General features: G+C 41.2%; 1 protein-coding gene across 6 annotated transcripts in view; it reads left to right on the top strand.

The window, feature by feature from the left end:
* Positions 1–25,779, top strand: part of spag9b (sperm associated antigen 9b) — a 43,430-nt gene extending 17,651 nt beyond the window's left edge. Inside the window, exons 5-30 of one of the 6 annotated variants that reach the window (XM_032574603.1) lie at positions 3,871–4,015; positions 7,395–7,782; positions 8,455–8,548; positions 9,099–9,223; positions 9,673–9,730; positions 10,596–10,748; positions 10,828–10,885; positions 10,966–11,096; positions 12,327–12,383; positions 12,482–12,484; positions 15,022–15,201; positions 16,585–16,714; positions 16,825–16,914; positions 17,895–18,056; positions 18,506–18,677; positions 18,794–18,985; positions 19,070–19,226; positions 19,885–20,013; positions 20,103–20,183; positions 20,269–20,336; positions 20,742–20,890; positions 20,981–21,152; positions 21,235–21,348; positions 22,000–22,179; positions 22,827–22,958; positions 23,037–25,779. In XM_032574603.1, coding sequence (XP_032430494.1) covers positions 3,871–4,015; positions 7,395–7,782; positions 8,455–8,548; positions 9,099–9,223; positions 9,673–9,730; positions 10,596–10,748; positions 10,828–10,885; positions 10,966–11,096; positions 12,327–12,383; positions 12,482–12,484; positions 15,022–15,201; positions 16,585–16,714; positions 16,825–16,914; positions 17,895–18,056; positions 18,506–18,677; positions 18,794–18,985; positions 19,070–19,226; positions 19,885–20,013; positions 20,103–20,183; positions 20,269–20,336; positions 20,742–20,890; positions 20,981–21,152; positions 21,235–21,348; positions 22,000–22,179; positions 22,827–22,958; positions 23,037–23,155 — 3,439 coding nt within the window. In that variant the 3' untranslated portion in view covers positions 23,156–25,779. Of the gene's footprint in view, positions 1–116; positions 655–3,870; positions 4,016–7,394; positions 7,783–8,454; positions 8,549–9,098; positions 9,224–9,672; positions 9,731–10,595; positions 10,749–10,827; positions 10,886–10,965; positions 11,097–12,326; positions 12,385–12,481; positions 12,485–15,019; positions 15,202–16,584; positions 16,715–16,824; positions 16,915–17,894; positions 18,057–18,505; positions 18,678–18,793; positions 18,986–19,069; positions 19,227–19,884; positions 20,014–20,102; positions 20,184–20,268; positions 20,337–20,741; positions 20,891–20,980; positions 21,153–21,234; positions 21,349–21,999; positions 22,180–22,826; positions 22,959–23,036 lie in introns of those variants that run through there. The other 5 variants (XM_032574609.1, XM_032574608.1, XM_032574606.1 and 2 more) reach the window with 5 other exon arrangements.
* Positions 25,780–26,139: the final 360 nt, after the last annotated feature.

The raw sequence follows: 26,139 nt of genomic DNA, 5'->3' as shown, positions 1-26,139 counted from the left end.
CCTACAACCAGAGGGAGCGATGGAGAGAGAGAGAGACCCAGAGGGAGGGGTGCTGGGTGCCATGACGGTGAGGAGGGGGGGAGCACGTCAGAGCGTTCTAGACCGCACCGCAGCAGCCGCGTTGCATCTCAGCACATGATAGGAAGAGTGAAGCAGGGAACTAGCTGCCAGAAGAGTAAAGTGGAGGAAAGCCGCTGCTGGTACCAGCTTTGCCTGGCTCTCTGCGGATGATTCGCTGCTGCTGCTCCAGTCCATCAGGAATCCTGCTGACACATTGTTGATCTGCTCCAACTCTGACTGCCTCGCCTTTGAGCTGCTGCATCCAAAGCTGTGGATTGACTCCCAGCCAGAGGGGGGAGGATGCGCCGTCTCTTGGAGCTGCTGCAGACGTAGCTCCACCGGGAAACGTCAGAGCGCTTCAGGGACCCCTCGCCACCTTGCTTTCCAACCGTCCCCTCCCACCTTTGGGTCCTGGGTGGGGGCCATGAGCCCCGGGTGTATGCTGCTGTTTGTTTTCGGCTTTGTCGGAGGAGCGGTGGTCATCAACTCCGCTGTACTGGTCTCTTTGTCGGTCCTACTGCTGGTTCACTACTCGGCCTCTACTGGAGGCTTACCTGCCCTGCCTTGGTCGCCCTCCCTACCCAGACCAAGCAGGTACAACCTCTGCAACTCATCGTGTGAAAGTGGCGTGCTGTTGTTTATGTTCCTCACTCTCCTGGTAGTCACAGTGACGTGGTAGCCATGCAGTCGCTTCATTCCAGCCATGTGGGTGAGGTACCAGCAGACGGTGTGAGACGGTGTAGTGAAAGTAGGTCAAGAGAGACGGGGTACCAATTTCACTAGTTATTTCTCAATATCAAAGAGATCTTTTACTAAACATCTCTTTGAGGTAAAATGTGCCCCATGATGAGTTCAAAAGGCAGCAGCAGTGTTTGTCACTGTCAGTGGCTCTGGTGTGAACTGTTTGAAGTCAATATGGCAGTGTGTTCATTGTTTCAGGCTCCTGCTTGTCATCACTGCTTCCCTGGTGGTGTGTTCCCCATGGAAGCCTTTGCTCTACCCACTGTGTGTATAGAGTTTCCCTCCCTCTATTAAACTGGAAAGCCTCGTAAACGTTTTCAGATTTCTTGAACGTTTTCATCGTAGTATCACAAACTTGAATGCCTCGAGATATATTGCTGCCGGGTGTGGCGTGCGTAGAGTGACCTGATCCTCTTGGAAGGAAATTGGGATCGGTAGGATCTAAAATCAGAGCTATTCACCATGTTGGATTGTCTTGGTTCGATATTGCAGTGTTAGTGTTGTTTTTCTGAGGACAACAACGCAGCCTGTTGATTTGTTTAGAAAACGAGGTGACAGAAACATGGAGGGTGAATTTAAAATACAGAAGCCAAAACAACTGAAAGTCCAGTGGACGTTGTAGACGTTTTTGTATTGTTTTTCTCTGTCCACAAATTCTCATTATTGCTTCTTCCCAGTCGGCCATATTTTTTTATTCTGAACTCGCATTTGGTCTTGGTCTAGAGAGGTTTAGCGGGATTTCCCAGCTGACATCTGAAAGTTGGTGAGTGAAGTCAGTTTGTGTGTGGCGTGTTGCTCGACACCATGCGCTGTACGACCAAACCTTTTATACCTAAGATTTTGATCGTCAAGTGAGTGGTCGCTCAGGTTCTTAAAATTGGACGATATTTTTAAAATCCTGCCATGTGAACCAGACATTACCGCTTTTCTTCCAGTAGTTCGTTGTTCTCTGCTCCCATCGTCTTCCCATCAGCCTCTCTGTCCCAGCTGCGTAAAAGCATCGTGATACTGCCAACTTTTGCCATGGACATGGTATGTGCTATAATCATTTTCAAGCACATACAGTTTTGTATGCATGAGTTCAGTTTTGCTTTTCCAGAATTAGTTCTCCCACTTGTTTCTTGTCCTTCCTTGACGACTTGTGTCAAAACTACCAATAAATCTTTTCATGGCAGCTTCTCACCACTCTTTTTGTTGCGGCCAGATTTTTTCACTACAGATTCACCTGTTGGTCCTCCAGAGTTACAGCGGGCCCCTTGATTGCTTCCCTCATTAAAGGGCTCTAAAAGTCCAGGACGATTTGCCAATGTCGGCTGTCATTGTTGCAGTTCGGTGACAAAAATCACGTAATTTTGTTCTCGGCCTCATGTTGTTCATCGCTTTTCGTCTCAACCCCCCTTGTGAACTTTTCACCCGATCTATATGCCAAACTATTTTATGATTGGTCAGAATTGTGTCCTTTTCCTTCCGCTTCAAAGTTAGGAGGCACTATGCTTGTAGAGCTTGATATGATTTAGTTTCAGAGATTAGAGTTGTCAGATTAGCATCTCCCAAATGTAAACAGCTTTTCAATGATCTTCATGGCTGTGATTCCCAGCGTTATTTTTCTTCCCACCATTATCAGCCTCAAGGGAAGCCTCACTGCACCACAGGAGTTTTTAATTTCATTAATTATATTATGCAGCTTCGATTCCACCATACTGAGAAGACAGGCACTCTCTAATGCGCGTTTAATTTAGCAGGTTAAGTGAGCCATTATGAGAGTGACCTGAGGCTTTGTTGATTACTAGAGCTCCGTGTTTTAGCTGCTGTCACCTTTTCTGCAGCATCAGCGCAACAGCATGTCCTGTTCACCATCCTCTGCTCTCACTGCTCGCCATAAATTAGATGTTCTCGCACCGCACTGAGCGGTCCCGTTCATTTTTACTCGTTTGGCACACTTTCTTAATCTGTCAGACTTTACAAAGTCGCAAAGTTGACAACGTTGGGCTGGCTGCTGTTAACCACGCACATGCAGACGAGTCTGTCGGTCAATCCTCTTTCATGGCGGAGCAAAAGGAATAGAACTGAGATCATTTTAGTTATTGATTAACTACAGATGAATCGATTATTCTGACGATTAATCGGCTAAAATTTGGCAGATTTTTACAGATATTTCATTTGTCTTTTTTTATACAATATATTAGAAACACATTAAAAGAGGCAAATGAGTAATTCAATTCATTTTTAGGCAAAAAATTAAAAATTGCTTAAATTGCCATAATAGAGCTTTCCTTTAGTAAATGCTTAATAAGTTGCAGCAAAGGATCCATCTACAACTACAAACATGTTTTTAATGTTAACATGTGACAAGTTCAGCCCTTTCTGTTTGACTCAACATTAATACAATGTAGGGCTAATCTGTTGATTGATTTTTGGATGAACTAATTAATAATTAGATAGCAAAAGGAGATTTAATAGGAGATTTTCTTTGCAGAATATAAGAGTTTTGAGTGGAACATATTTACAGACAGTTTTTTAAATTTTTATCTTAAATTCAAAATGAATATATTTTCGGTACGAAATTCAACAACCTCAGCTTATTTACAGCTCTGGGGTGTGGTGTTCTTTCAACAAATGGCCTTTTTTTGAACAAATCAAGTTAGCAATTAATCGCTGACTAAATTAGTTGACGATTACTTCAATAATCAATTGATCACGAATAATCCAATTAATCGTTTAACCCCTAAAAAGGAGACGGTTGTGGTTTTTCAGATCTTTTGTGGAGCTAGCTAAGATCAGTGGGTAAGATCGGTTTTTCTTGTAGCTATTGCCCGATGTCCCAAACTTAAGGAGATCTGGACTGATTTAACAGTGCACTCCTAATTATTGGTTGGGTTGGAGAGACACAGAGATAAATATGACAGGTCTGTGTGATGGATCAGATTATACTTTATCCAGTTTTCTGTGGGTTGGTGAAACTTTTAGACTTTGTTGTTTTTCTTCTAGCCAGAGCGACGGATCTTGATCACTGGAAGTCACTGAGTGTAACGTGTTGAGCTCCAACCGACCGTTTCCCTTTGTCTGTAGGAAGGAGCGCCCCATCTCCATGGTTTTCCAACTTCCCGGGCCCGATGGCATGACCTCTGAATTCCAGCGGGACCCTGTCGATACCCCGTCTGAACCATGGAGATTCAACAACCTCAGCCAGCCGCAGTCCAACACCAGCATCAAGGTACCGCCCACAATTAGACTCCTGATTAAAATCACAAACTTCTCCCCCGTTTCAGTCAGGTGTACACCGCGAGCTTCCCATGAACCCAAAGCGGTGACATCACCCCCAGGTTTGCCGAAAAGGCTGCAGGAACCAAATGGAAACATCCTCTGCCAGTAAACTCTGAAGGACTACATTTCTATTCAGAAAGAATGGATTGTTCAGTGTGTCCTGAATTTTTAGCAGCTTGTGTGTTTGTGTGTGACGGGGATGGCTTGGCGCCCAGGATGAAGGGAAGTGGTACCATTCTGGGGCCTGCCTTAGCCCTCCTGGGAGGGTGGAGGAGACACAGTCTCTTTCACATCGTTGCCGTTGAGGATCATACTTCCAGCAAGGCTCCGTCATGAATACTAATGAGCCTTATAGGGCTCCGTTTGTGTTTTACACTAACTCTGGTTCAATGAACGTGATTGGAATTGGTAGAGTGGGATGGCTCTTAGTAACCTCTAAACTTTCCTCGTTCTTCAGCCTTTAAAATTTTTTCGTTTTGACAAGTTTTAGACTCCTTAGCGCCTTTTTATCCGTTTTTAAAGATTGGACCCCTTTTCCCTCACCATGTTTGGTGTGATATAAAAGACGTACAACATGAAGATATTTGAAATAGCTGCTGAAGACTTAAGTATAGCAGGCTTTTAATTAGACAGGTGCTTTCTATTTGTTGATGTCGATGTGTTTGTGGGCCTTTTATTATTATTCCTTGTTGTAAAGCACTTTCTAATTCAATTATCTGTGAAAAGTGCTGTATAAATACATTTTAGTTACTTTTTTTGTAATGAGAGTAACACAAAGTAGAGCTAAACTGTGAAGATGACGGAAAATAATCCGCAGTAAGCGTGCTGGGCATTTGTAGTCAGCCCTTTTACTATTGTACCTCTATGTAAAATCTAATGCCTGCATAATTTAAGAGAGGTTTGTGGTTTGTTAGAGTGAGTTAGTGAACAAACTGACCAAGGAAGAAGTTCTCTGGTCACAACAGGGAACGTTTTGGCCTCCATCGCCCAAAGTTAAACATGGTGACGGCAGCATCATGCAGTAAGGAAGCTCATCAAACTTGATGGCAAGATGAATGCAGTAAAACACAGCGATATTCTCTACAGAGAAAAACTGCTTTGATTTGACTGATTAAAATAATCATTAAGCACAGTTTTGTTCTCTTGAAAGTTTGGGTCTTCAGTTTTACACATGGGCTTTAAGGAATGACAAAAAACATTTTCAGCAAAAAAGCAGGTATTTTTTCTGTTCTCTTTAGTTTTAAGACTTTGAGTGGCTTCTTACAATTTTTTTGTGCCACTTGTCCACAAAGTAATGGTGTTTGATTTAACATGTTTACTCCGTCATGTGTCCTTAACTCACAAGTAATTCTGGAAGGGTGCACTTTTCACATCTTTAAAATGTAGCTACTATGCTGCGAGCAGCACCCGCCACACACAAACAGCTACTTCTTTTAGCTCTTTGTATTTTTAGTCTTGTCTTACTATTAAACTACTTACAATCAAGACCGTTTTAAAGGATTATATGAAGGTCTGAAGTGGAGCAAATTGAAATTAGGAATTTTCTGGACTTTTCTATTCTTCTGTGTATTTTGTTGGATGTTTTGGGTAGAGCCACTTTAGACAGAGGGCCACTTCACCCTAATTGGCCACTTGGTGCTGCCACAGCAACAACATGGCGACGCCAGCATGTAATGTTCGAGGTCTTTCTCCTTACAGAGAGAGTGTGGAAAAGGTAGGAAGAGCAAACAATAAGAAATGAGGAACAGTAAAAAGAAAAAAAATGTTGTCTAGTATTGACCTGGTCAGTGTGTGAGAAATCTTTAAATAGTGTCTGCTTGTATTGCAACATCTGTTGTTTTCAAGGTGACCGGGATCCGAACAGATCCTTAGTTATTGTCCTGATTGATTATTTTCCGTGTGCTCTGAGCTATTTATGGGAGAGGCGCAGAGGATCAACAGGAAGAGAACAATGCAGGGTTAGAGTATCAGGATGGCACAGAGTTAAAATGGTTCAGCTTTTATTTACACACTGAGCCCTCACCAAGTAGGTCACACACTGAGGAAGAGGAACGGTATTACAATCTCATAGTTAAAAAAGAAATGGTAGCAAAAGTGTCAGCTTAGTAACTTGGCCACTTAAAATTTGAATCTTTTAGAAAATAAATAACATTTGTCAATAAGCTGCTGTGGAACTTGATCTGTAAGAAATGTTTTTACATCTTTTTAGTTAATCTTTTTTACTTTTACATTATTATAGTTCTTCTTAACTCTCGTAACAGGTCGATTACCCATAAAGCTACTTTTTTCCCTCCCCACCCTGATAATCTGTACAGTAACCGATTATAATCTTCCTCAGTATGAAGAGATTTTTTCCCAAGTCAGAGATGTTGGAGGAATATCACCAGAGAATTTCTCCAACCAGGTAGACTTTCACGGAGAGATCTGAGTGATGGCATCCATAAGACTAACCATTTTATTGGCTGTATTTTCTGTGGTAGCGATGCAGGATTTGTTGTGTAAATATAAATAGTGATGCTAACACTTCAGAACAGTCAGAAGTGCATGATGTCCACCGGCTGCATTTGGATTTTCAGCTAAAAATTGTGGAATAATGTACAAAATAAAAAAGAAAACTTAAATGTCAAACATTTGATATGTCAAACTTAAATAGAAAGTATCTGCATGAAGATTGGTATCAGCGATACAGGTCCTTTATTTACTTTGTATCAGATCAATATCGCACAACTCAACTTTTTTTTTTTTTTACATTAAGTTTCTGCTTTAGCTCCATTTTTGTTCACTTATTTGTCTCTTTCTGCTTCCTTTTATATTTAAACAATCCTTAAACCCAATAGAGTCAATTGTTAAGATATAAAGAGAACCTGAATGTACCTTTAACACCATCTTTCTGTACAGTTGGTAGTGGTTGCGTCAGTAGCTTTGGTTTAATTCTGTGGATTGTTAGAGTAAAGCTTTGTCGCATCTGTTTTGAGCCCAGATGTAGGGAAACATCTACTATTGTGCTCGTTTTCCAGGCATGATGTTGCACGTTGTGTAATTTACTTGCCTAAAGTTTTCAAGTCTGGTGGTACGTGCAAAGTCCAATCACATCAGCAACATTTCTGGATGAAAATAATTGTTTGGTTTTGCCTTTTCTTTAAATTAGCTCCGGTTCACCAGACTTGACAACGTTTGCTGCTTTCAGAGTTTGGTTTTGTGGACATTAGTTTATTTGGTCACAACTGCTCATTTGGGTCTAATTTGTCCTTCACGTACCATTCTTTCATAGCTATAAATGTAGAAAATGCCTTCAGTCTCTCATCCGCGTTCCTTTCCCTCCCTGTCAGGACGAGTTGGCCAATGCAAACCGTGGAAACTCCAAGTCCAGCACAGCAGCCAACCAGGGAAACGCCTCTAAGCCTTTAGCTGCAGCGTCCTTAAACAATGGATCATCCAAAGCCAACACTCCAGCGTCGTCTCAGAGCGGTTCTGTCACGCCGCTGTCTCCTCATGAAGTGGCCAATGGTGAACTCGCACTCACCTCTTCTTCACCACTGTCTACGGCTACTTCTGATGTCACCATGGAGTCCGTGGATCAGGAAACTTCAGGAGGACTCGACAGGAAAAGCGGAAAATCCAAAAACGGAGAGAACAAGGAAACGTCGAGGGAAGAACAGAAGGGCTGGCGCGGAGACGACGTCCAGAAGTCTGCCTCTGCGCCCGTCACAAGTGAAGGTGACCGTCGCAGTTTCTGTCACATCTACACCGTGCCATGAGGAAGTCTTTTAGTTTAATTCACATTATAACCATGACCAATTAAATTTGGGTCCATATTTTGACTTGACCATGGATCACATGAGAATACTTTGATGTAACTCTTCCATAGTGCTTCTGACTGTGTGTTTACGGTTGCTGTCCTGCCTGAAAGGTGAACCTCCACTCCACTCTGATGTCTTTTCTAGCCTTTCACATTTGTTTTTCAATAATTAGTATCCACACCATTCTCCCTGAGCTTTCTGAGCTTTGTCAAGAAGATGCATGTCAGTTATGAAGTAGAAATCCAGGAACGTGGTCAAATATATTATTTTAAAGCAGAATTTTAATGCATGAAGCTAAGCCGGCCGTAAACGTATCCACATCTTCATCCCTGATCTGCTTGCTGTGCTCCTTCATAGTCATTAAGATTCAGTTTATTCACAGATTAAATTACAGACAGGTGGACTGAAAACTCTACCCATGGGGCCAAGAAATGGTCGTGATGTGAAAAAAAAAAAAATCAATGTTTTACTTTCATTTGAGCAGAACGTCTTGGTTTCTCTCTGTGTTTGTAACATTGACACAAACTAATTAAATAACATGGTCAGTCTCCTGAAAGCTACAGCTGAACTCTGTTTTTTCTTCCCCCAGATGGAGACGAGAGCCCAGAGAAGTCTGAGGTACAGGCTATCATAGAGTCCACTCCTGAGCTGGACATGGACTTTGACGGCTGCCAAGGGACAAGGTACATATTTAGAATTACTGCTACATTATTCCTTAATGCTGCAGTATGTAGCTTTTATAAAAGATATGTTATATTTGTCAAAACAGTCACTATGTCCTCATGTACACGAGGATGATCGACAGCGCTAAGACCCTCCCCCTCTCTCTGATTGGTTGTTTCTGACCGGGAGCTGTGGGTTTCTTCAGATGGTAATAGTAGCACTGGGAGGAGCTCAATTATTTATCCACAGATTATCTGTCATACTATATTATCACAACATAGTGACAGTTTGAACAAATGTGTAAATAAACTATTTTGTAAAAGTTACATACTTTAATGACTAATTTATACAATCAATAAGTTGACCGGTAAGCAGTGAGAATATAGTGAAGAATAAAACTGAAGCTAGTAAAAAATACACTAAGAAAGCTCAGATGAAAACAAATACTGCAATGGTGGAAATGGATGATAAGTATTGGACACAACTGTGTCTTCCTCCAGTCTGTTCAGATTTTAGTACCACCGAGTTCTGAATTATGCTTCATATATCTGCGTTGTGATTTTTGTCCAGCACACCGACCAAAGGTGGCATCGAGAATCCAGCCTTCGACCGCAACAACGACTCTCTGTTCGACGAGCTGGCGTCTGCAGGAAACGACATGATCGGCGACGTGGACGAGGGAGCCGACCTCCTGGGTAAAACGCCCGGCGCGCTCTTTCTCTCTCTCTCTTGCATTACTTTTCGGCTTTTGCTTTCACAAACACAGTTTTCCTCGACTCGACCTCTCTGAATTGTCTTTTGCTTTGGCTTGCGGCGTTAAACGTCCTCACAGACGAGTTCTCTGGTGTGTATCGGAGATTTGCTCCTTGTTGTCTTCACTGGTCGTCTCTTGCTGTTGTAGCTCCTTATATATTTGTGGTGGTTTTATGTCGGAGGTAGTGATATTCTAGAGTAGAAATGTTTAAAAGGGACGTAATTATGAATAAACCTTTCTCATCATCCTTTTTTTATGTCACGGCCAGTCTGCAACCTTTTAGGTAAGACTGAAAATGCTTAGGTGGGTAGTGTAGGCAGAGACATACACACTGGTTAGCACTGGTAAATGGTAACTTGCTGCCTTATTAACCCAGATGTTCATTTCCAGGTATGGGTCGGGAGGTCGAACATCTAATCCATGAGAACACCCAGCTGCTGGAGACCAAGTTAGTGCTCACTACTTAAACCACATGTGTCAAACTCGAGGCCCGTGGGCCAAATATGGCCCGCCACAGCTTTTTATGTAGCCCTCTAGATTCTAGCCTAAACACTAAATGTGCTTAAATATCATGCTATCAATCAGATCAATGCAGTTTTTATCTGTTTACTGCCAAATTACATCAGTCAGTCCCTCCAGTTTGAGAACTATCGTGGAAATTTATGCAAAATCAGCAAATCTCTGCACTTTCTTGTGCTAATACATAATTGGGAGTTTATTGCAGATTTTTCTCAAAAATTGTCAAAAACATTCTTACTTGTGCTAAAAAGCTGCCTCAGCCTTAATTGATGTCGGATTATAGACCATGATCTATATAAAAAGTTACATTTACCGTCATAAATAAGCGCAGATATTTCCAAATTGATACCACAAACACTTTGATGCTTATTGCAAAAAAATCACAAAAACGATCTCAAAATCCTGGAGGGACTGAAAAGATGTTCAATTACATTATTTAATTTTAAGAATTTATTGGTGTTTTAACGGTTTCAGTACATTCTGGTACCACCGGCCCTTTAAGAGCATTCACCGCTGACTTAAACGTTTTTGTCATCTTTCTCTCTAGAATGGTAAAAGACAAAATATTCAACGTATAAAACACATTTGTTGAGCGCCACAATCTTCCACTGTTCTGCATGTCAAGCTTTAAATTCATGCTGCAGAGTGACGTAACTTGTTTACAGGCACACACTTGAACCCGCAGCGGAAATTCCTGTTGGTGTGTCTGGAATAGAATGCTAAGTCTGAACTTTGAGCGTGACTTTTTTATGAAACGCATCGTGTTGAATGCAGCTTTATGAATGTGTTTCCAGAAACGCTCTGAATGTGGTGAAAAACGACCTCATTGCTCAAGTGGACGACCTGTCCTGTGAGAAGGAGGTTCTGCGAGGTGAGCTGGAGGCCGTCGCACAGGCCAAGACCAAACTGGAGGAGAAAAACAAAGAATTAGAGGAGGAGCTAAGGAAGTATGTTGCTCAGAGGTTTTAAAATGTCCTCGGTTGCCTACTTAGTGCATAATTAACACCGATGGATCCCGCGTTTCAGAGTTAAAGCCGAACTGGATGAGGCCAAACAGAAGGTCAAGACTGAAAACGAGGACGATGTAAGCATCTGTTCATCGAAATCATGGAACGAGTTGAAACGTGCTCGTGGTTTTGTCTCATGGTTACGTTGTGCCTGCAGAGCGACGTGCCCACAGCCCAGAGGAAACGTTTCACCAGAGTGGAGATGGCCAGAGTCCTGATGGAGAGGAACCAGTATAAAGAGAGGCTGATGGAGCTGCAGGAAGCCGTCAGATGGACAGAGATGATCCGGTAAGATAACGACAATCCCTAAAAACACGTTCATTACATGTGCTAACCATTGAGAACCATAAACTTCAATGGAGTTTTTGTTTTTGGTACTTTGTGAAGTGGAAAGAAAAAGGTGAATGGCTGCAAAAAAAGGCATTTATGGAATCTGAAAAGTTTGCTGTGCTCATCCGAGTTAACATTTTTGCTACAGTTAAAAACTGCAAGTCTTTTGGGGTAACTCTCCACCAGCTTTGGATTCTGTACAGGGTCTCCTTAAATGAATCTATCTAAAATTAAGGCCTTAAAACAGAGGTGCCCAAAGTCGGTCCTCGAGGTCCGGCATCCTGCGTGTCTTAGTTCTTTCCCTGGTTTAACGCACCTGGATCAAATGATGGCTCATTAGAAGGCCTAAGAAGAACACGGACATGCTGAAAAGGTTGTTACTACCACCAGGGAGAGAACTAAAACGTGCAGGATGCCGGCCCTCGATTACCGACTTTAGGCACCTCTGCCTTAAAATGTCTTTATTAAAATAATGTTAGCCTCAGCCCTTCCAGACTGAAAGAAGTGCAGGCGATCCAGCCAAATTTGCAGTACCGTAATTCCGCCACACGTTGCGCTGTCTGAAATATTCCAAGGGTTTTTGAAAGGGGGAAACATTGCGCTTTCTAGCCAATATCGGGTTATTATGGTCATCCTTCCCTCCCTGCTGAGCAGGGAGTGAAATTAATCTGAAGGGCACTCCTTTAATAAACGGTTAATTGTGAAAATGACTTGCTAGATATTTAAAGTTCCAGTTATGGATAAATGGGCAAATATATTTACTCACAGGACATTTAGAGAACTGCGTACAATTAAAATAAGCAAAAATATCCAGGTGGAGATTTGAAATTTAGAGTTAAAAACATTTAACACAGGTCTTAAATGTTGTTGTGGAAATACTATTTAATCTCGTATTTTTATAGTTTTTTCCTCATGGGATTTTTCTGTCAGGCTCTGGCTACTAATATAGCCTTGTTAGCTAGGTAGTTAGCCAAAATAAAATAACAATGTAAAATAAAATACACTACATTTGATGGTTTTAGCATGAGGAGATGTTGAACCGCTGAAACCCTTTTCCAAGGCACTGTGCAGAGAGAAAACGAAGGAGGTTCCCTGTAGTGCAGTAGAGACTTTAAGTAGAAATTCAGGCGCTGTCTTTATAATAGAAACAGCTTCAGATGTTTATTTACTTTTTTTTTTTCCTTTCAGCGCTTCAAAGGAGAATCCCGCTCTTCCAGAGAAGAAGAAATCCAGCCTCTGGCAGTTGTAAGCGTCTCTTTTTATTCACCTGAAACGTTACCTACTATGTGATCCGTATGTCATTTTGACCCTTCTTTTGCATTTTCTCTGGGTGTTTCCTCCAGGATGTAGGTAAATCTCTGGTGGCTTGTGATATTCATGTTCTAATAAACTCTTAACAGAGGAGAGCAAACCAGGAAGTGTTGCGCTCGATGCCAACCCTCAGATTTTTGGCAATGCTCTCCTTTGCTAAGTTTTCTAAGGAAACAGTTTGGTTTGGTTTGATGATGGACGCTTTTTTGGGGCAACATCTGACAAATGTACCGTCTCCACCCTGTTCCTGTGTGTCCCTTTATATTCTGCCTGATGTTGTGATGTCTCTGTGCAGGAGGTGTGTTGGGACGAGGGTTGTTCAAATTTAGTGGGAATATAGTAGCAATTTGTTCACAGGCGTAGACTTGACAGTTCTTTTTGTGTTTCTTGCTGCAAAAAGCTTGGCGGTAAACCAGGTTTACCTCATAGAAAATGCTGAATGCTTGACATATTCGGTGTAGAGCCAATGGGAGCTGAGCAGAGATGCACCGATCAGAATTCGGTCCAAATTCACTGAAAATCAGTACGATTTATCCCAGGAATCCAACTAACTTAGGTACTGAATATTTTGATGATTAATAGAATAAAAAAATTGGCTGATTGATTGATTGATTAAAACAAATTGGCACATTCTGCAGATTTTTATTCAAGCCCTTTTGATTCAATGTTAGAAATATACTAAAAGATGCAATTAAAAATAGTTCAGTTCCTTTTTAGAATAAGAAAATTTACATTTTATTACATAAAATGCATTAATAGCATTTCTTTAGTTGTCGCTTGTATTAAAGGATGCATCTCCATTGGTTAACACATGTTTATAGACAGGTTGGTTTTTTTAAAATTCTTGAATCAAATTTAAATATATTTTTGTACAATTTTGGCTTAATTGCAGCTCTTAATGTCTTGTTCTCTCAGCAGATGGCTTTCTTTGAGTCTGCATACTCCAGTTAACGATTAGTTGTTCACTAAATTATTTGAGGATTATTTCAATAATTGATTCGTAACGATGAATCACAATTGAATGGTGATTTCATTATTTTAAAAACAAATACGAAAAGATGACAGAGTGGACATTTTAAACTAGCTTACCATCTTTTACTGATTAGGAAAATTAGGATAATTAAAGTGGCAGTTTCTGTGTGCGTTCTCTAGAGCGGGGGTGTGAAGCTCATTTTCAATCAGGCCAGATCAGAATCATGAATGTTCCTTAAAGGACCGGTTGTGGCAGAATGTATCGATGAAACGACCCGTTAACAAACTTAAAAATTTCTCTTTATTCAGTTAGTACTTCTTAAAATGCAACAACTTTGAACATATTTTCACAGTGACGTAATTTGCTCCTTTACAAATGAAAACTGATTTGATTTGACTGATGAGATAAAAATGTAACTTTTTCTCTCATAAAGTTTAATTTATGTGGTCCTCTGTTGTAGAGGGCCACAGAGATAATTATGGCGGGCTGGATTTGGCCCGCGGGCCTTGAGTTTGACACCTGTGGTCTAGAGAATCCAGTATGTGACAGATGGCGATTTGAAATCTCAAAAAGGATGGAACCCAACGAATTGGCTGCACTCTGCTCATTCTTCCTGTTATCTGCTAAAGCTTTGCTCTCTCTCGCCTTCTCGCAGCCTGAATTACCCGCAGACATGTTTTGTCGTGCTGTGGGAAATAGGTTCTTAATTCTTTTTCTAAATTCATTTAAAGTTAAAGGTAATTTTAGTTATTTAGCACATTTTCAGTAACAAGGCGATACAAAGTGCTTTACAGGAATCAAAAGGAAATACAAACAAAATAAACCAAAAGAAAGAGCAAAAGAAGAAAAAGCTAATAATGTTGATCCAAAGTAAATAAACTATATACTCCTATTCAGGGTTGGTAGATAAGTATAAGTAAGTATCCTCTGGTCTAATTCCTTTTCTGGGTTGGGAGAACAGGGGTCGAAAAAGTATTGCTACGGTAGTTTCTTCTGGGTTCTAAGTTTGTTCGAATCCCTGTTCTGGGTTGCTAAATAAGTATAAGTAATCTCTGGAACCAACCTAAAGATACCTCATATGGTTAACTTAGTCCTCTTCCTGTAGTAACGCCATCCACACCGAAGGGTGTTGTGCTTAGTACGGTGCTGATCAGATTTTTGAGTTTCCAACCTGCTCGTCTCAGATCGAGCCGATTTCTGGGTGCATCTCTAAAACGGGGGTGTTTTCTGGACAGACGTGTTCTGCTCTGTGTCGTTTACTAACTTCCTAGTGTTTGCTCTTTAACAACCCGCAATCCCTGCACTCTAGCTCTCTGGAAGGACGGGCGTCTCTACCTGCAAGAGAGATTTATAAAGTGAGGAGACATTTAGGCTGTTTTTTTTTTAATTTTTTGCCTGGATGAAAGCTAGCATGGTGCACCGGCATGGAGAAGGACTTCTGTTTTCCCCCTTACGTGTTAAACCCCCTCTTACTGCTGGAGCTACTGCTTGTGTCCACCCTGCTATACGTTTGTCTCTGTGTGCTTCCTCCCCTCCTCCTCCTCCTCTCTCTCTCTTTCCTTTTCTCCCTTCCCCACTTCCCCGCCCTTACACCTCCAGTTTCAGCCGTCTGTTTAGCTCGTCGGGCGGAGCGGGGAAGAAGCCGGCAGGGGAGGCGCCGGTCAACGTCAAGTACAACGCGCCCACCTCGCAGATTCAGCCGTCCGTCAAGAAGAAGAGCAGCGCCCTGCAGCAGCTGCCCAGCGACAAGAGCAAAGCGTTTGACTTCCTCAATGAGGAGTAAGTCAAGAACACAGAGAGGTCGTCTTCAGAACGCAAAAACGCAAAACCTTACTAAGTTTTTCTTCTTTTTTTTTCTCTAGTTTCTAGTGCGAATATCTTGGTGCACTTGAAATAATTCAAAACCACAAATAACTTTTCAGCAAGAAACAGGAGCTTGTTTAAGTCAATAATTCCTTAATATTGATGAAAAAGTACTACTTATAAGTGAAATGACGTCATAGCTAGTACCTTTTAATCAATATTAAGGAATTATTGACTTAAAACAAGATTTTGTCTTAATTCAAGTGCACTAAGATGTCTGCACTAGAAATTAGACAATTTTGTGTTTTTGCAGGCCACAGGGTTAGGTTAGCCGCAGTAAGTTTAAAAAAACAACAACAAAAAAAAAAACACAATTTGGAGAATCACGTGGGGTTTCAAACAGAGCAGCTCTATTTGTTTATTTAATTCTTTAGTTTTTCCATGGTTTTTCTTTGAGATTTTTCTAAGATACTGGGTCTTGATAACGAGCCTGTTCTGGGCCTGAGAGCAAACGAAACACTTTCTAATGTAAGACACTCGAGAATTTCTCATAGCCTACCCATTTTTCTTAAAAATGTTTTTTGTTTAAATGTTTTAGGAAGGTATTACATATATTTCTATATTTTTTTAAAAAATTTTTAATGATAGCCTTGTAGCCTAGGGAATTTACAATTTGCTCATCAAAACTCCTGAGCTTCGTTGTTGTTTTTGCATTGCTTTGGCGTGGAAAACGTTTGATACTTTTGTCTTTTGTTTTTTTTGTGGTGCTTCTAAAAGAAAAAAACCAAAAGTAGCAAAACATTTCTTTTTTTTTGGAAAAACGTGACATTTTTTCCATAAGATTTGATTTAAATATGATCTCCATTACACCCCTACACTTTAATTTTGCATGTTTTTATATCCAAATTTTATATTATATATTTATATCCAAAAACCACATATATCCAGTAGGTGTAGTAAGCCTGCTTTTGGAAATACTAGGATATTTGCTGAAACATTTTCAGATTTTTTTTGAATGCTACATACAGAAACAAAAGCGTATATTTGGACAGTTAGGTTTTTTGAAAATAATCTGAAACGTGGTTGGAAAAACAACTCTTTTGGCCGCTACGCCAAAAGAAAATACCGAAGCAGAACAAAAAAAAGTGTTTATCTTTCCTAGTATACATGTTGAGGTATTGAGCTTCACAAACTCAGGCCAAAATGTAGAACTTCATTAAAGGAGAACCAACAATATTTACACCGGGGATCATAGTTTTTCTAGAAGCATATGATTTTTTTCTTTACATTAGGTTAAACTCTCTTTGGTCTTCTGTGGAAAAGCCGAGTTGTGAGTGCGCCGTTGTTCTGCCCTTACAGTCCGCCACCTGAGAGTTCGGTGTCACGGCGAGAGCAGAAGAGAGCTCAGTACAAACAGGTCAAAGCTCACGTCCAGAAGGAGGACGGCAGAGTGCAGGCCTACGGCTGGAGCCTGCCCAAGAAATACAAAGTAATCAGACGGCTACTAAAACATTTCAGACGCATCCGTTCTGGATTCTCACTGAACTGTTAGGTGATTTTATTCATCCTGAACGCAAGCTTGTTTGTTTGATCTTTCAGGCTAATGGAGGTCAGGCAGACGGCAAGATGAAGAATCTGCCTGTTCCCGTCTTCCTCAGGCCGCTGGATGAGAAAGATCCCACTATGAAGGTGTCTGCTGCTGCTTACAGTGCTGTCCACAAGCATTCAGAGCTTCATTTCTTACCCCTTGGATAGAAGAGCTGAAACGATTAATCGGATTAATTGTGATTAATCGATTTTGGAAATAATTGTCAAGCAGTTTAGGGACAGATTAATCGTTAACTGGAGTATACCGACTCAGAAAAGGCCATTTGCTGGAAAATAATCCCCTGTCATTTCAGAGCATTAATTAAGCTGAAACTGTACAAAAAATAAATGCATTTTGCATTTAAGATAAAAAATAAAAAAAATCTGTCTGTAAATAAATTTCTAACCAAAACCCCTCAAGTGGCAGTTTTAGCTTCACCTGGTTCATATTTACTGAATGAATGCTGCGTAATTGCATTTTAGGCAATGAAATGTTTATTTTCATATTTATAAAAGGAATATAAATATTTATTTGCATCTAATATTGCATTAAAAAGGCTTAATTGGGTAAATGAAAAATCTGTAAAATGTGCCATTTTTTTAAAATCCAATTTATTGTCAGAATAATTGATTAATTAGTTAGTTGGAAAATGTACTAATCTCATTAAAAACAAAACAATCGTATACAACAGGAAAAATATACAAATCCATACAATGAAAAACAGCAGAAAGAAAAAAACCCAAAACATTTTATATTTGCCCCTTTTATCCCAAAATGTAAAAAAAGTGGGGATCTATAAAAAAACAAAACAAAAACAACATGAACTCAAAAACAACTTGTATGGATTCACATTATTTTATTTAATATTTCTCCATTATTAAGAACTATATATGCACATATTCTCTTAAATATGTACATTGATCTGGCATTTTTAGTAATCAGTTGCTAAAATAATGCGGATAGTGTTTGTTGCACTCTTTTTCTCTCTCTCTCTTTTACTTTTAAGAAAGACGTGTGGTACGGATGCAACATTATTAATGGGCTGTTTGTTGTGTTTGACCTCTCCGTGTCCGTACTCCAGCTGTGGTGTGCTGCAGGTGTCAACCTGTCTGGAGGGAAAACCAGAGACGGAGGCTCAATCGTGGGAGCCAGCGTGTTTTACAGCGACGTGTCCGGCGCGGAAAGTCCCAGAAAGAAGAGAGGCTCGCAGAGCAGCATCGATGAACTGGATCAGGAACTGAAGGTGCGCCACTTCCCCGGTTTAAAAGTAACAAACAATACAAGGATGCGTAGGAGAGTGGTATGAAAAAAGTTCAAATTCAGCATGAGTTTACACTGCAACAACACAAAATCTTCCCCTTTTCGGTATGGTTTCTGGTTGAAATATCTTGGTACCCTTAAAATAAGATAAAACTGACTTACAAGTGACTTTTCAGCCAGACATGAGAGCTTGTTTTAAGTCAATAGTTTCTTAATTTTGATGAAAAAGTACTTGTTCCACTGGCAGATTTTCACTTATAACAAGACATTTTTCTGCCATTAGTACTGGAAAAAAAGTTCATTCTAAGTTAGTTTTGTCTTATTTCAAGTGTACCAAGATGTTTGCTCTAAGTAACTAGAAAGTTTGTAGATATTTGGTAAGATTTTGTGTTTTTACTGTGTATTTTGTTTTTCTCTGTGTTTTCTTTGCAGGAGCAGCAGAAAGAGTTGCGGCACCAGGACGAGTTTTCCTCTCTGGTGTGGATCTCCACCAGCACCCAGTCCAATTCGAACGTCGTCGTCGTCGACGCCAACCAGCCCGGGAACATCCTGGAGAGCTTCTTCGTTTGCAACTCGCACGTCTTCTGCATCTCTAGTGTACCCGGTCAGTGGTTTAAGAGAAAAAAGAAGAAAAGAAAAAAAACAACAGTGCGTCCGAGACTTACTTTCAATAGAGTGGAGCTCACTTTGATCGAACTACTACTTCCTCTTACCGTCAAGGTGCAAGAGAGACCGACTATCCAGCCGGAGAGGAAGTGTCCTCAGGCACTGACGCAGGCCCGGTGGGAGACGGCGGCTCGTCGACGGCCAACGGCGGCTCAGAGGGCGGCGACAGCATCCTCGGAGGCATCACAGTGGTGGGCTGTGATGGCGAGGGAGCGACGGCTGTTCCTCAGACAGCAGACAGTTCAGGTAAAGCGCAAGAAACCAGCCGGAGCAGTCAGGATCACATATCGTCTTCGCACAACCCATCAGACCCACCAACTGTCACCACAGACTCCAGACCAGCAGAAGAGGCCATGGAGGCCATGGAGACCAGCGCAGGGCCTGTTGACCACAGCGAGAGCCTGAGAGGCATCTACACCGAACACGTCTTCACAGATCCACTGGGAGCGCACCAGGCCAGGGAGACGCCAGCTAACTATTCTCAGAGGTAAACGGCGACATGCAGAAAATACTAGTTGCGCTCAGATTTCCATTAACTTTAGCTCTTGCGTCGCATAAATCTAAGAATCTAATGTTTCCGATCTCTGAAGTCCATTTATTTACATGCAAAATCAATCCATTCAGGTGAGAGTAGCAATAGTTCATAAGGTTTTTCAAGCAAAAGTAAAATGAACAGTGCAATAAAATGTCATATAAGTAACTTTTTTTTCCCCCAAAAGAAAAAGAAAGAGTCAGTAACCAGTATTACTCACCTCTGGACATAGATCGTAACAAAATTAGCAGCTTATTCTTGTTAACAAGCTTACCAAAATACATTGACACGAATTAATTAATTGTAACTTGACAAACATTATCTGCATCCAACAGCTTTTCTCAACTTACTTGTTTTGTTCGGGAAAAAACTGTGAACATTTATTTGCCTTTTTCTGGTTTGCTGCCATGATTCCAACACTCTGCACTGTGGGAAATCTCCATAGTATGATATAACATTTTAGTGATTTTGAATCTTTAAAAACCTTTTAAAACTTTCATATACCTTGAAGCGGGTAACGATTGTCAAATCATGCTACTCCAATTTGGACACATTGCATGTCCTCTGTTGTTAACTGTGGTCCTTTGTGTTTCTGGTTGTCTCTGGTGAGCAGAGAGAGCGATCTGCTGAAAGACGGAGTGAGTTCAAACCCCGACGCAGAGGAGCAGGACCTGATGATAGAAGAAGCTCAGAAAATGAGCAGCGTTCTGCCCACCATGTGGCTGGGGGCCCAAAATGGATGGTAAGTTTGTGTTTCACTTACCGCTCTCCACCTGAGAACGTATTTGAGTGAAATTCAGTTTTGCTAACGAATTTCACCGTTGGTCCTAGCGTGTACGTCCACTCGTCTGTTGCTCACTGGAAGAAGTGTCTCCACTCTATAAAGCTGAAGAAGCCCGTGATCGGCATAGTGTAAGTTTATTAAAAACAAGCAGCTCTTGTAGGATTTTTTCTTTTTTCCTCCTATTGTGTTGATTTAATGTCATGTCCTCCTCAGACACGTGAAGGGACGGGTCCTGGTTAGCCTGTCTGATAGCACGTTAGCCATTTTCCACAGAGGAACGGGTGAGACCAATACTCCTTAAGTGTTGAACATTGACCATGTAATTGCGCAATTTGACATTTCAAAACCGAAGTCACTTAATGGAAACACGGCAATTTTGAAAAAACTTGTTTTTTGATAAAAAAAGATTTGGCGCTAGGATGAGATTTTTCAACCGTAGCGTCGACAGGAAGTAGGTAGGAAGTAGGATGATGGCGAGGCATGTTTTTTTAATGACTTATCGCGTGAACAAGCTTTTTCTTATGTGATTTTAATAGCGTTCTTATTTAATGGAAGCACTGCAATTGCAAAATTGTGGTAGTTTTTTTTTGACATTAGCTGAACATCGACAAAGTTTTGCGCACATTTGCATTGGAAACGCAGATAGTGTCCGTTTTTGAGGAAGCGTTTTGACTTTCTGTCGCCAGATGGACAGTGGGACCTGACCAACTACCATCTGCTGGACCTGGGGAAGCAGCACCACTCCATCCGCTGCATGACCGTGGTGCATGACCGTGTGTGGTGCGGCTACCGGAACAAGATCCATGTGGTGCATCCCAGAGCCATGAAGGTTGAGGTGAAGGAAAACTTTTAGCCAGCTCGGCGATCCGATCCCAAACGGCCTGTAAGATCAGCGCGTTGGCTCACGTTTCCGTTTTTCTCCCAGAAAACCTTCGACGCCCACCCTCGTAAGGACAGCCAGGTCCGTCAGCTGGCCTGGCACGGGGACGGGATCTGGGTGTCCATCAAGCTGGACTCCACTCTCAGACTGTTCCACGCACGCACACACCAGCACCTGCAGGACATCGACATCGAACCCTACGTCAGCAAGATGCTCGGTCAGAACGAGGTCGCAGTCGGCTGTACAAACTGGAGTTGGGTTTCAGGGTAAAACAGGGAGAGTGTCTTACTGTCCCGCAGGTACGGGCAAGCTGGGCTTCTCGTTTGTGAGGATCACGGCTTTAATGGTTTCATGTAGCCGCTTGTGGATTGGGACTGGAAATGGAGTCATCATCTCTGTTCCCGTTACGGAGAGTAAGTTCATGAACTAAAGCCTTCAACTTAACAGCTGTTAAGGAAATACAAGCTGAAACCTTGAATTGTGCCTTTTATGTTCTTGAGTCCACCGACTCACTGCTTTTGGTTATGATCCGTTGATCTAAATGCAGTTGGAAGCTCTGCTGAAGACATTTAGTGTTTAAAGTTAACCATGAACGTCCTCTTAAAAGGGACCTATTATGCAAAATTCACATTTTGTACCTTTGTGTACTTCCATTTGAGTTTCTACTGCTTCTAAAAACAGCTGAATCACTTAAAGAAAAGAAAAAAAAACACCACTACCCAGCAAGTTTCTGACAATAAGTTAAAGTTTTTTGGTGTCTGGAAAATGAACCTCAAGAATCTTTTGAATGTTACGTCACAAATCAGCAAGCACTGCCCCTCACCTACCAACCCCAGCTATTTAAAGTGACAAGAGGCCCTAAAACAACTCATTCGGAAAGAAGCTCAAATTAGGCAGAACTGACTAAAATCTCATTATCTGAGAATGATGGTGTGAAAAAGAATCCGATGAACGTGTTTTGTATTGCCCAGAAGCATATCCTAACCTATTCAAAAAAGTATAGTAGGTCACCTTTGAAGCTTTGTGATTTCTACATCTCCTCTACGTTTTTGCTCTTCTGTTAGCAGCCAACAATGTAGCCAAGTCATCAGGTAACAATCCTGGAGGCGTGGTTCGCGTCTACGGAGACGACAGCGGGGACAAGGTGACGGCCGGGACCGTCGTTCCCTACTGCTCCATGGCTCACGCTCAGCTCAGTTTCCATGGTCACAGGAACGCGGTCCAGTTCTTCGCCGCAGTTCCAGGTAATTCAGCAGGAGTTTCGGTTTGCAGGCGGTCCTACGGATCCTGGAAACGAGCGTACCTGCTGTGATTGTTAAGACTTTCTTATGATTTTTATCTCAAGATCATGTCAAGAAATAAAGAAAACTTTTGAGAGAAAACAGTGAATCTTGGACATAAATAGGACTTTTTTTTTTTTTTTGGATGCCCAGTTTTATTGTTTGCTATCCCCATGACGATGCAGGGACAATCTGTAGCTGAAACGCTTTTAGACTTTTATGGAGGTTTGAACCAGCTGACAGTCACTGCCTTGATTTATGAGTTGAAACAAATATTTTCCCATTATTTCATTTATTCAAAATAATGATCTAATCAAATCTAACAAAATCTTGGAATCCCATTGGGTTCTTATTTTTAACTTTTACTACGTCAACTAATGATAAAAGAAACTCATCCTAAGACAACAGACTCACGATACCAGAGACTAAATGTTATTGAGTTGACCAAACGATGAAATTGCAATAATAACTTATTTAAAGGAAACACCGGGGTTACAATTTATGAATTTTTTTATATAAGGGGAATATTGACAAAGTTTTGCACACTTTTGTAAAGGAAACGCAGCTATTGAAGGTTTTTATTTACTTTTGTTTGTTTGTTTTGCTGCCAGGTCACGCAGATCCGTCGGCATCCAGCGGAGGAGAGTCAGCGGGAGACAAGTCCGCCGATGTCTCCGCTCAGGAAGGAAGCAGGTCCATGTTGGTGATGAGTGGAGGAGAAGGCTACATCGACTTCAGAATGGGTGAGTCTCTGTGCCGCAGCGGAAACAAGAGGTGCAGTCAGCGACACCGGGGGTGAACACGTTCCCGTCTCTCCGCAGGCGATGAGGACGGGGAGGCAGACGAGCTAGACGACCCCGCCTTAAAACTGCAGCCCTTCCTCGCGAAAGCCGAGCGCAGCCACCTCATCGTCTGGCAGGTCATGGTCGGCGAAGACTGAACTCAGCATCACTGAAACCCTGATTTTGACCCCTTTTTTAAAATTTATTTTAAGACCACAGAAACAGAGGAGAAAGCACAAGATTAATCAGCACTTATTTCTTTATTTTGCTCCCTCGGTCTCGAACAATGGAAGCAAGACAAGCAAAAACTGCTCTGCGAGCATTTTTCTCTGTTAACCTTGAACGCATGGAACTGCTTTGTCCTTTTTTTTTTTTTTCACGTCATAAATGTCAAGCATTATATCTTATCGCCTCGCGGATTTAAATTTTATTTGCGGTAAGGCGGATGTTTGCCGGCTTTCCGGTTGAATCCCTTCACCTGTGCTGACCCGGGGCGCTGCTGATGTTCCGTCAGCTGGTCAGAGGGAGGAAAACGGCTTCCTGTTTGTCCTCTGACGAATGTAAGACGTAGCGAGCGACGTGGGAGTCAATCATGGCGGGATCGTTTTTCTCTATCAAATTTCGGTTCTGTTTTTTTACGTGGAGAACTTCTTTGAAAGCCAATAGCTGGCTCGTATTTCAATTGTGTTTGGCTCTAATACTCATATTCATCCCATGTTCAGAGGCTTATTGGGAATGTCTTTCATCGTGTATTTCAAATGCCCCAGTTTGTGCCTCAAATATCAGCACAGGTCCCTATTCATTTAACAAGAAAAACACACACAACAGTGTTTATGAAGCATAAAACGCTACTCTCAGTTGCTTTTCTTTTGCCCACAATACAGATGTGGGTTGTTGTTATGTGGATTTAATAAAATGACATGATGTATTCTGTCCGTATTACAAGTGGGAGCGGGTGAGTCACTATCAGATACTGTTTTTCTGTTTTCTGTTTGGATCCAGAAAATTATACATCTGGATCCAAACAGATGTCCTCATAAAAGAACCAACACATTTTAATCGGTTTATTTTGTAGTAGTTTCCAAACCCTGGGGATCCTAGTGGTGAACATACACGTATTTTATCACGATGGCTAAGAACATACTAGGTTTAGCTGTTTTATAGGAAGCGCATTAGGAGAAATTGTCAGGTGTGTATAGACCTTGAAAATGACATTAAACTTTCCCTAAAGTGCCTCCACCAGGCCAAGATTTTATTTTCACTGTAGGTCTCAATAAGTGACATTCCCCATTTTTCAGATAAAAGTACAAAAAAACTTAAACATAAATGTGAGCTTCGGCTCCATTTCTGCCTAGGACTGTCGAGTTGGTTCTCAGCTTCAGTTCTACATGGAGTCATACCATTAGCATTGACACTGTATTTATACCAGTTATATATATTTTCCAGGCTTTCCGCTGAGGATTGGCCGCTCTACTGAAGCTGGGAAGACACACAATAACACTAAAGGTAATAAGAAGGTGTCACTGTTTGCAGATGACATACTGACATCATGTTCTCTGGTCTAATCACAAACCCATGCTGTTGTCTCCAATCTTTCTGAACACCCCAGCTTTACCGCCATGACAACATGTGATGCTTTTCCTTTATTTCAACGTCACTTGTGTTGAACGTGTCGCATCACTTTGTCTGTTTTCTGCTCCCAGCACACACTTTTAAGAGTTGCCTTAGACATCAGAGTTTGAACAGTCTGTGACAGAGTTCTTCTATTTTTCTCTAAAGAATTTTGTTCGCTACCAAAGACTGCTAGCTAGCTATGACGTCACACTGTAATAAAGTCTCCCCAAGCTTTCACAGCAGCATGTTTGGAACAGGAAGCCAGGTTTTGGGGGTTTTTTCTAACAGAAATCCAAGTGTGCTGATATATTCAGATAGAGATATATAAATATATTTTTTAACTTTTCCTATTTGTAAATGGAAATATTTTCGAGGCGTGCGAGTCGTGAACGTGGATGCGCCCCTGGATGCTCGTTCTGTTCCCAGATGAGAAACCGAACTCTAACCTGTTTGGTTTTGCAGCGCTGATCCGCTTGCTTTCAACCAAACCTGTTAATTCAAATGTCTTTTTTTTTTTTTTTTATCAGATTTTTATTTCTTCTTTGAGTGTGGCTAAAAGGTTTTATTCGGTGAATTTCAGCCTCCTTCTGTCCTCTGTGAACACTGCACTCATGCTTTTTGTTTTTTTGTTGTGTATTTCTTTATGCAACTGTGTGTATTTGCGTCTTCTCTCCACGAGAGAAGATTTATATATATCTATACATAAATATTTCAATTTTGCCATTTCAGTATTTATTTTTGATGGATGAACCTTTGCGATTGAGAATGTATCTTTGTACATTGAATATATATGATTATATATGTATGAAACTTAAAAGATGGTTTGGATTTTATTGAGTTGTAACCTGAGGATTTCCTCAGCTATGCACCACGTCTCTGAGGAGAGACATGGAGGTAAATTAGGGGTCTGAAAACTGCACACACCTGCTCTGTTCTTTTGCAATCAGTTGTCCTATAAATTTGAACTTCTACTCAACGACGGGGCAGTCGACTCCTTTCGCAGATTCCTTCCATATATTTGTCATCACTGCAGCCTGCTTTTAGGTAACTCTGACAGGAGCGCAGTTTTTTCCGAATCTGCAGTAAATGCATCATCTTAAGCCCTTGCAGCATCTCCAGCGTTACCTATTTTTAACAATTAATTAAAGCAACTTTTGTGGGCAACATCTTTGGTTTGCATCTTGTCATTTTTTTGTCTAGTGTTTTTTTTGTGTGTGTGTGTGTGTGTTAATGCGCATGCCATGTATGGGCTGGCAAACTTAAGCCCCGCGCCCCGAAGCTGATTTTGCCCCAAGTGGAAGAGATTTTATTTATTTATTTTTAGTAATTTAATTACAACACTGCGCCTTTATTTTACATTAATATATCTTTAATCATGTAGAAATCAATCTACAAGAGCTAAAAGAAAAATAACTTGTTCTTGGGTTCCCCCTGGTGGCCGCGGTAGGTAATGTTTCACCGGTGATTTGAGCTGCCGTTCAATGCGTATTCAAACCTCCAAAGCAGCGGTGGAAGATAAGCAAGCAAA

The sequence above is a fragment of the Xiphophorus hellerii genome, chromosome 10 (assembly GCF_003331165.1).
Source record: "Xiphophorus hellerii strain 12219 chromosome 10, Xiphophorus_hellerii-4.1, whole genome shotgun sequence".
Taxonomy (NCBI): domain Eukaryota; kingdom Metazoa; phylum Chordata; class Actinopteri; order Cyprinodontiformes; family Poeciliidae; genus Xiphophorus; species Xiphophorus hellerii.
Note: the sequence above shows the minus strand (reverse complement) of the source record. Positions and strands in the feature narration are given on the sequence as shown.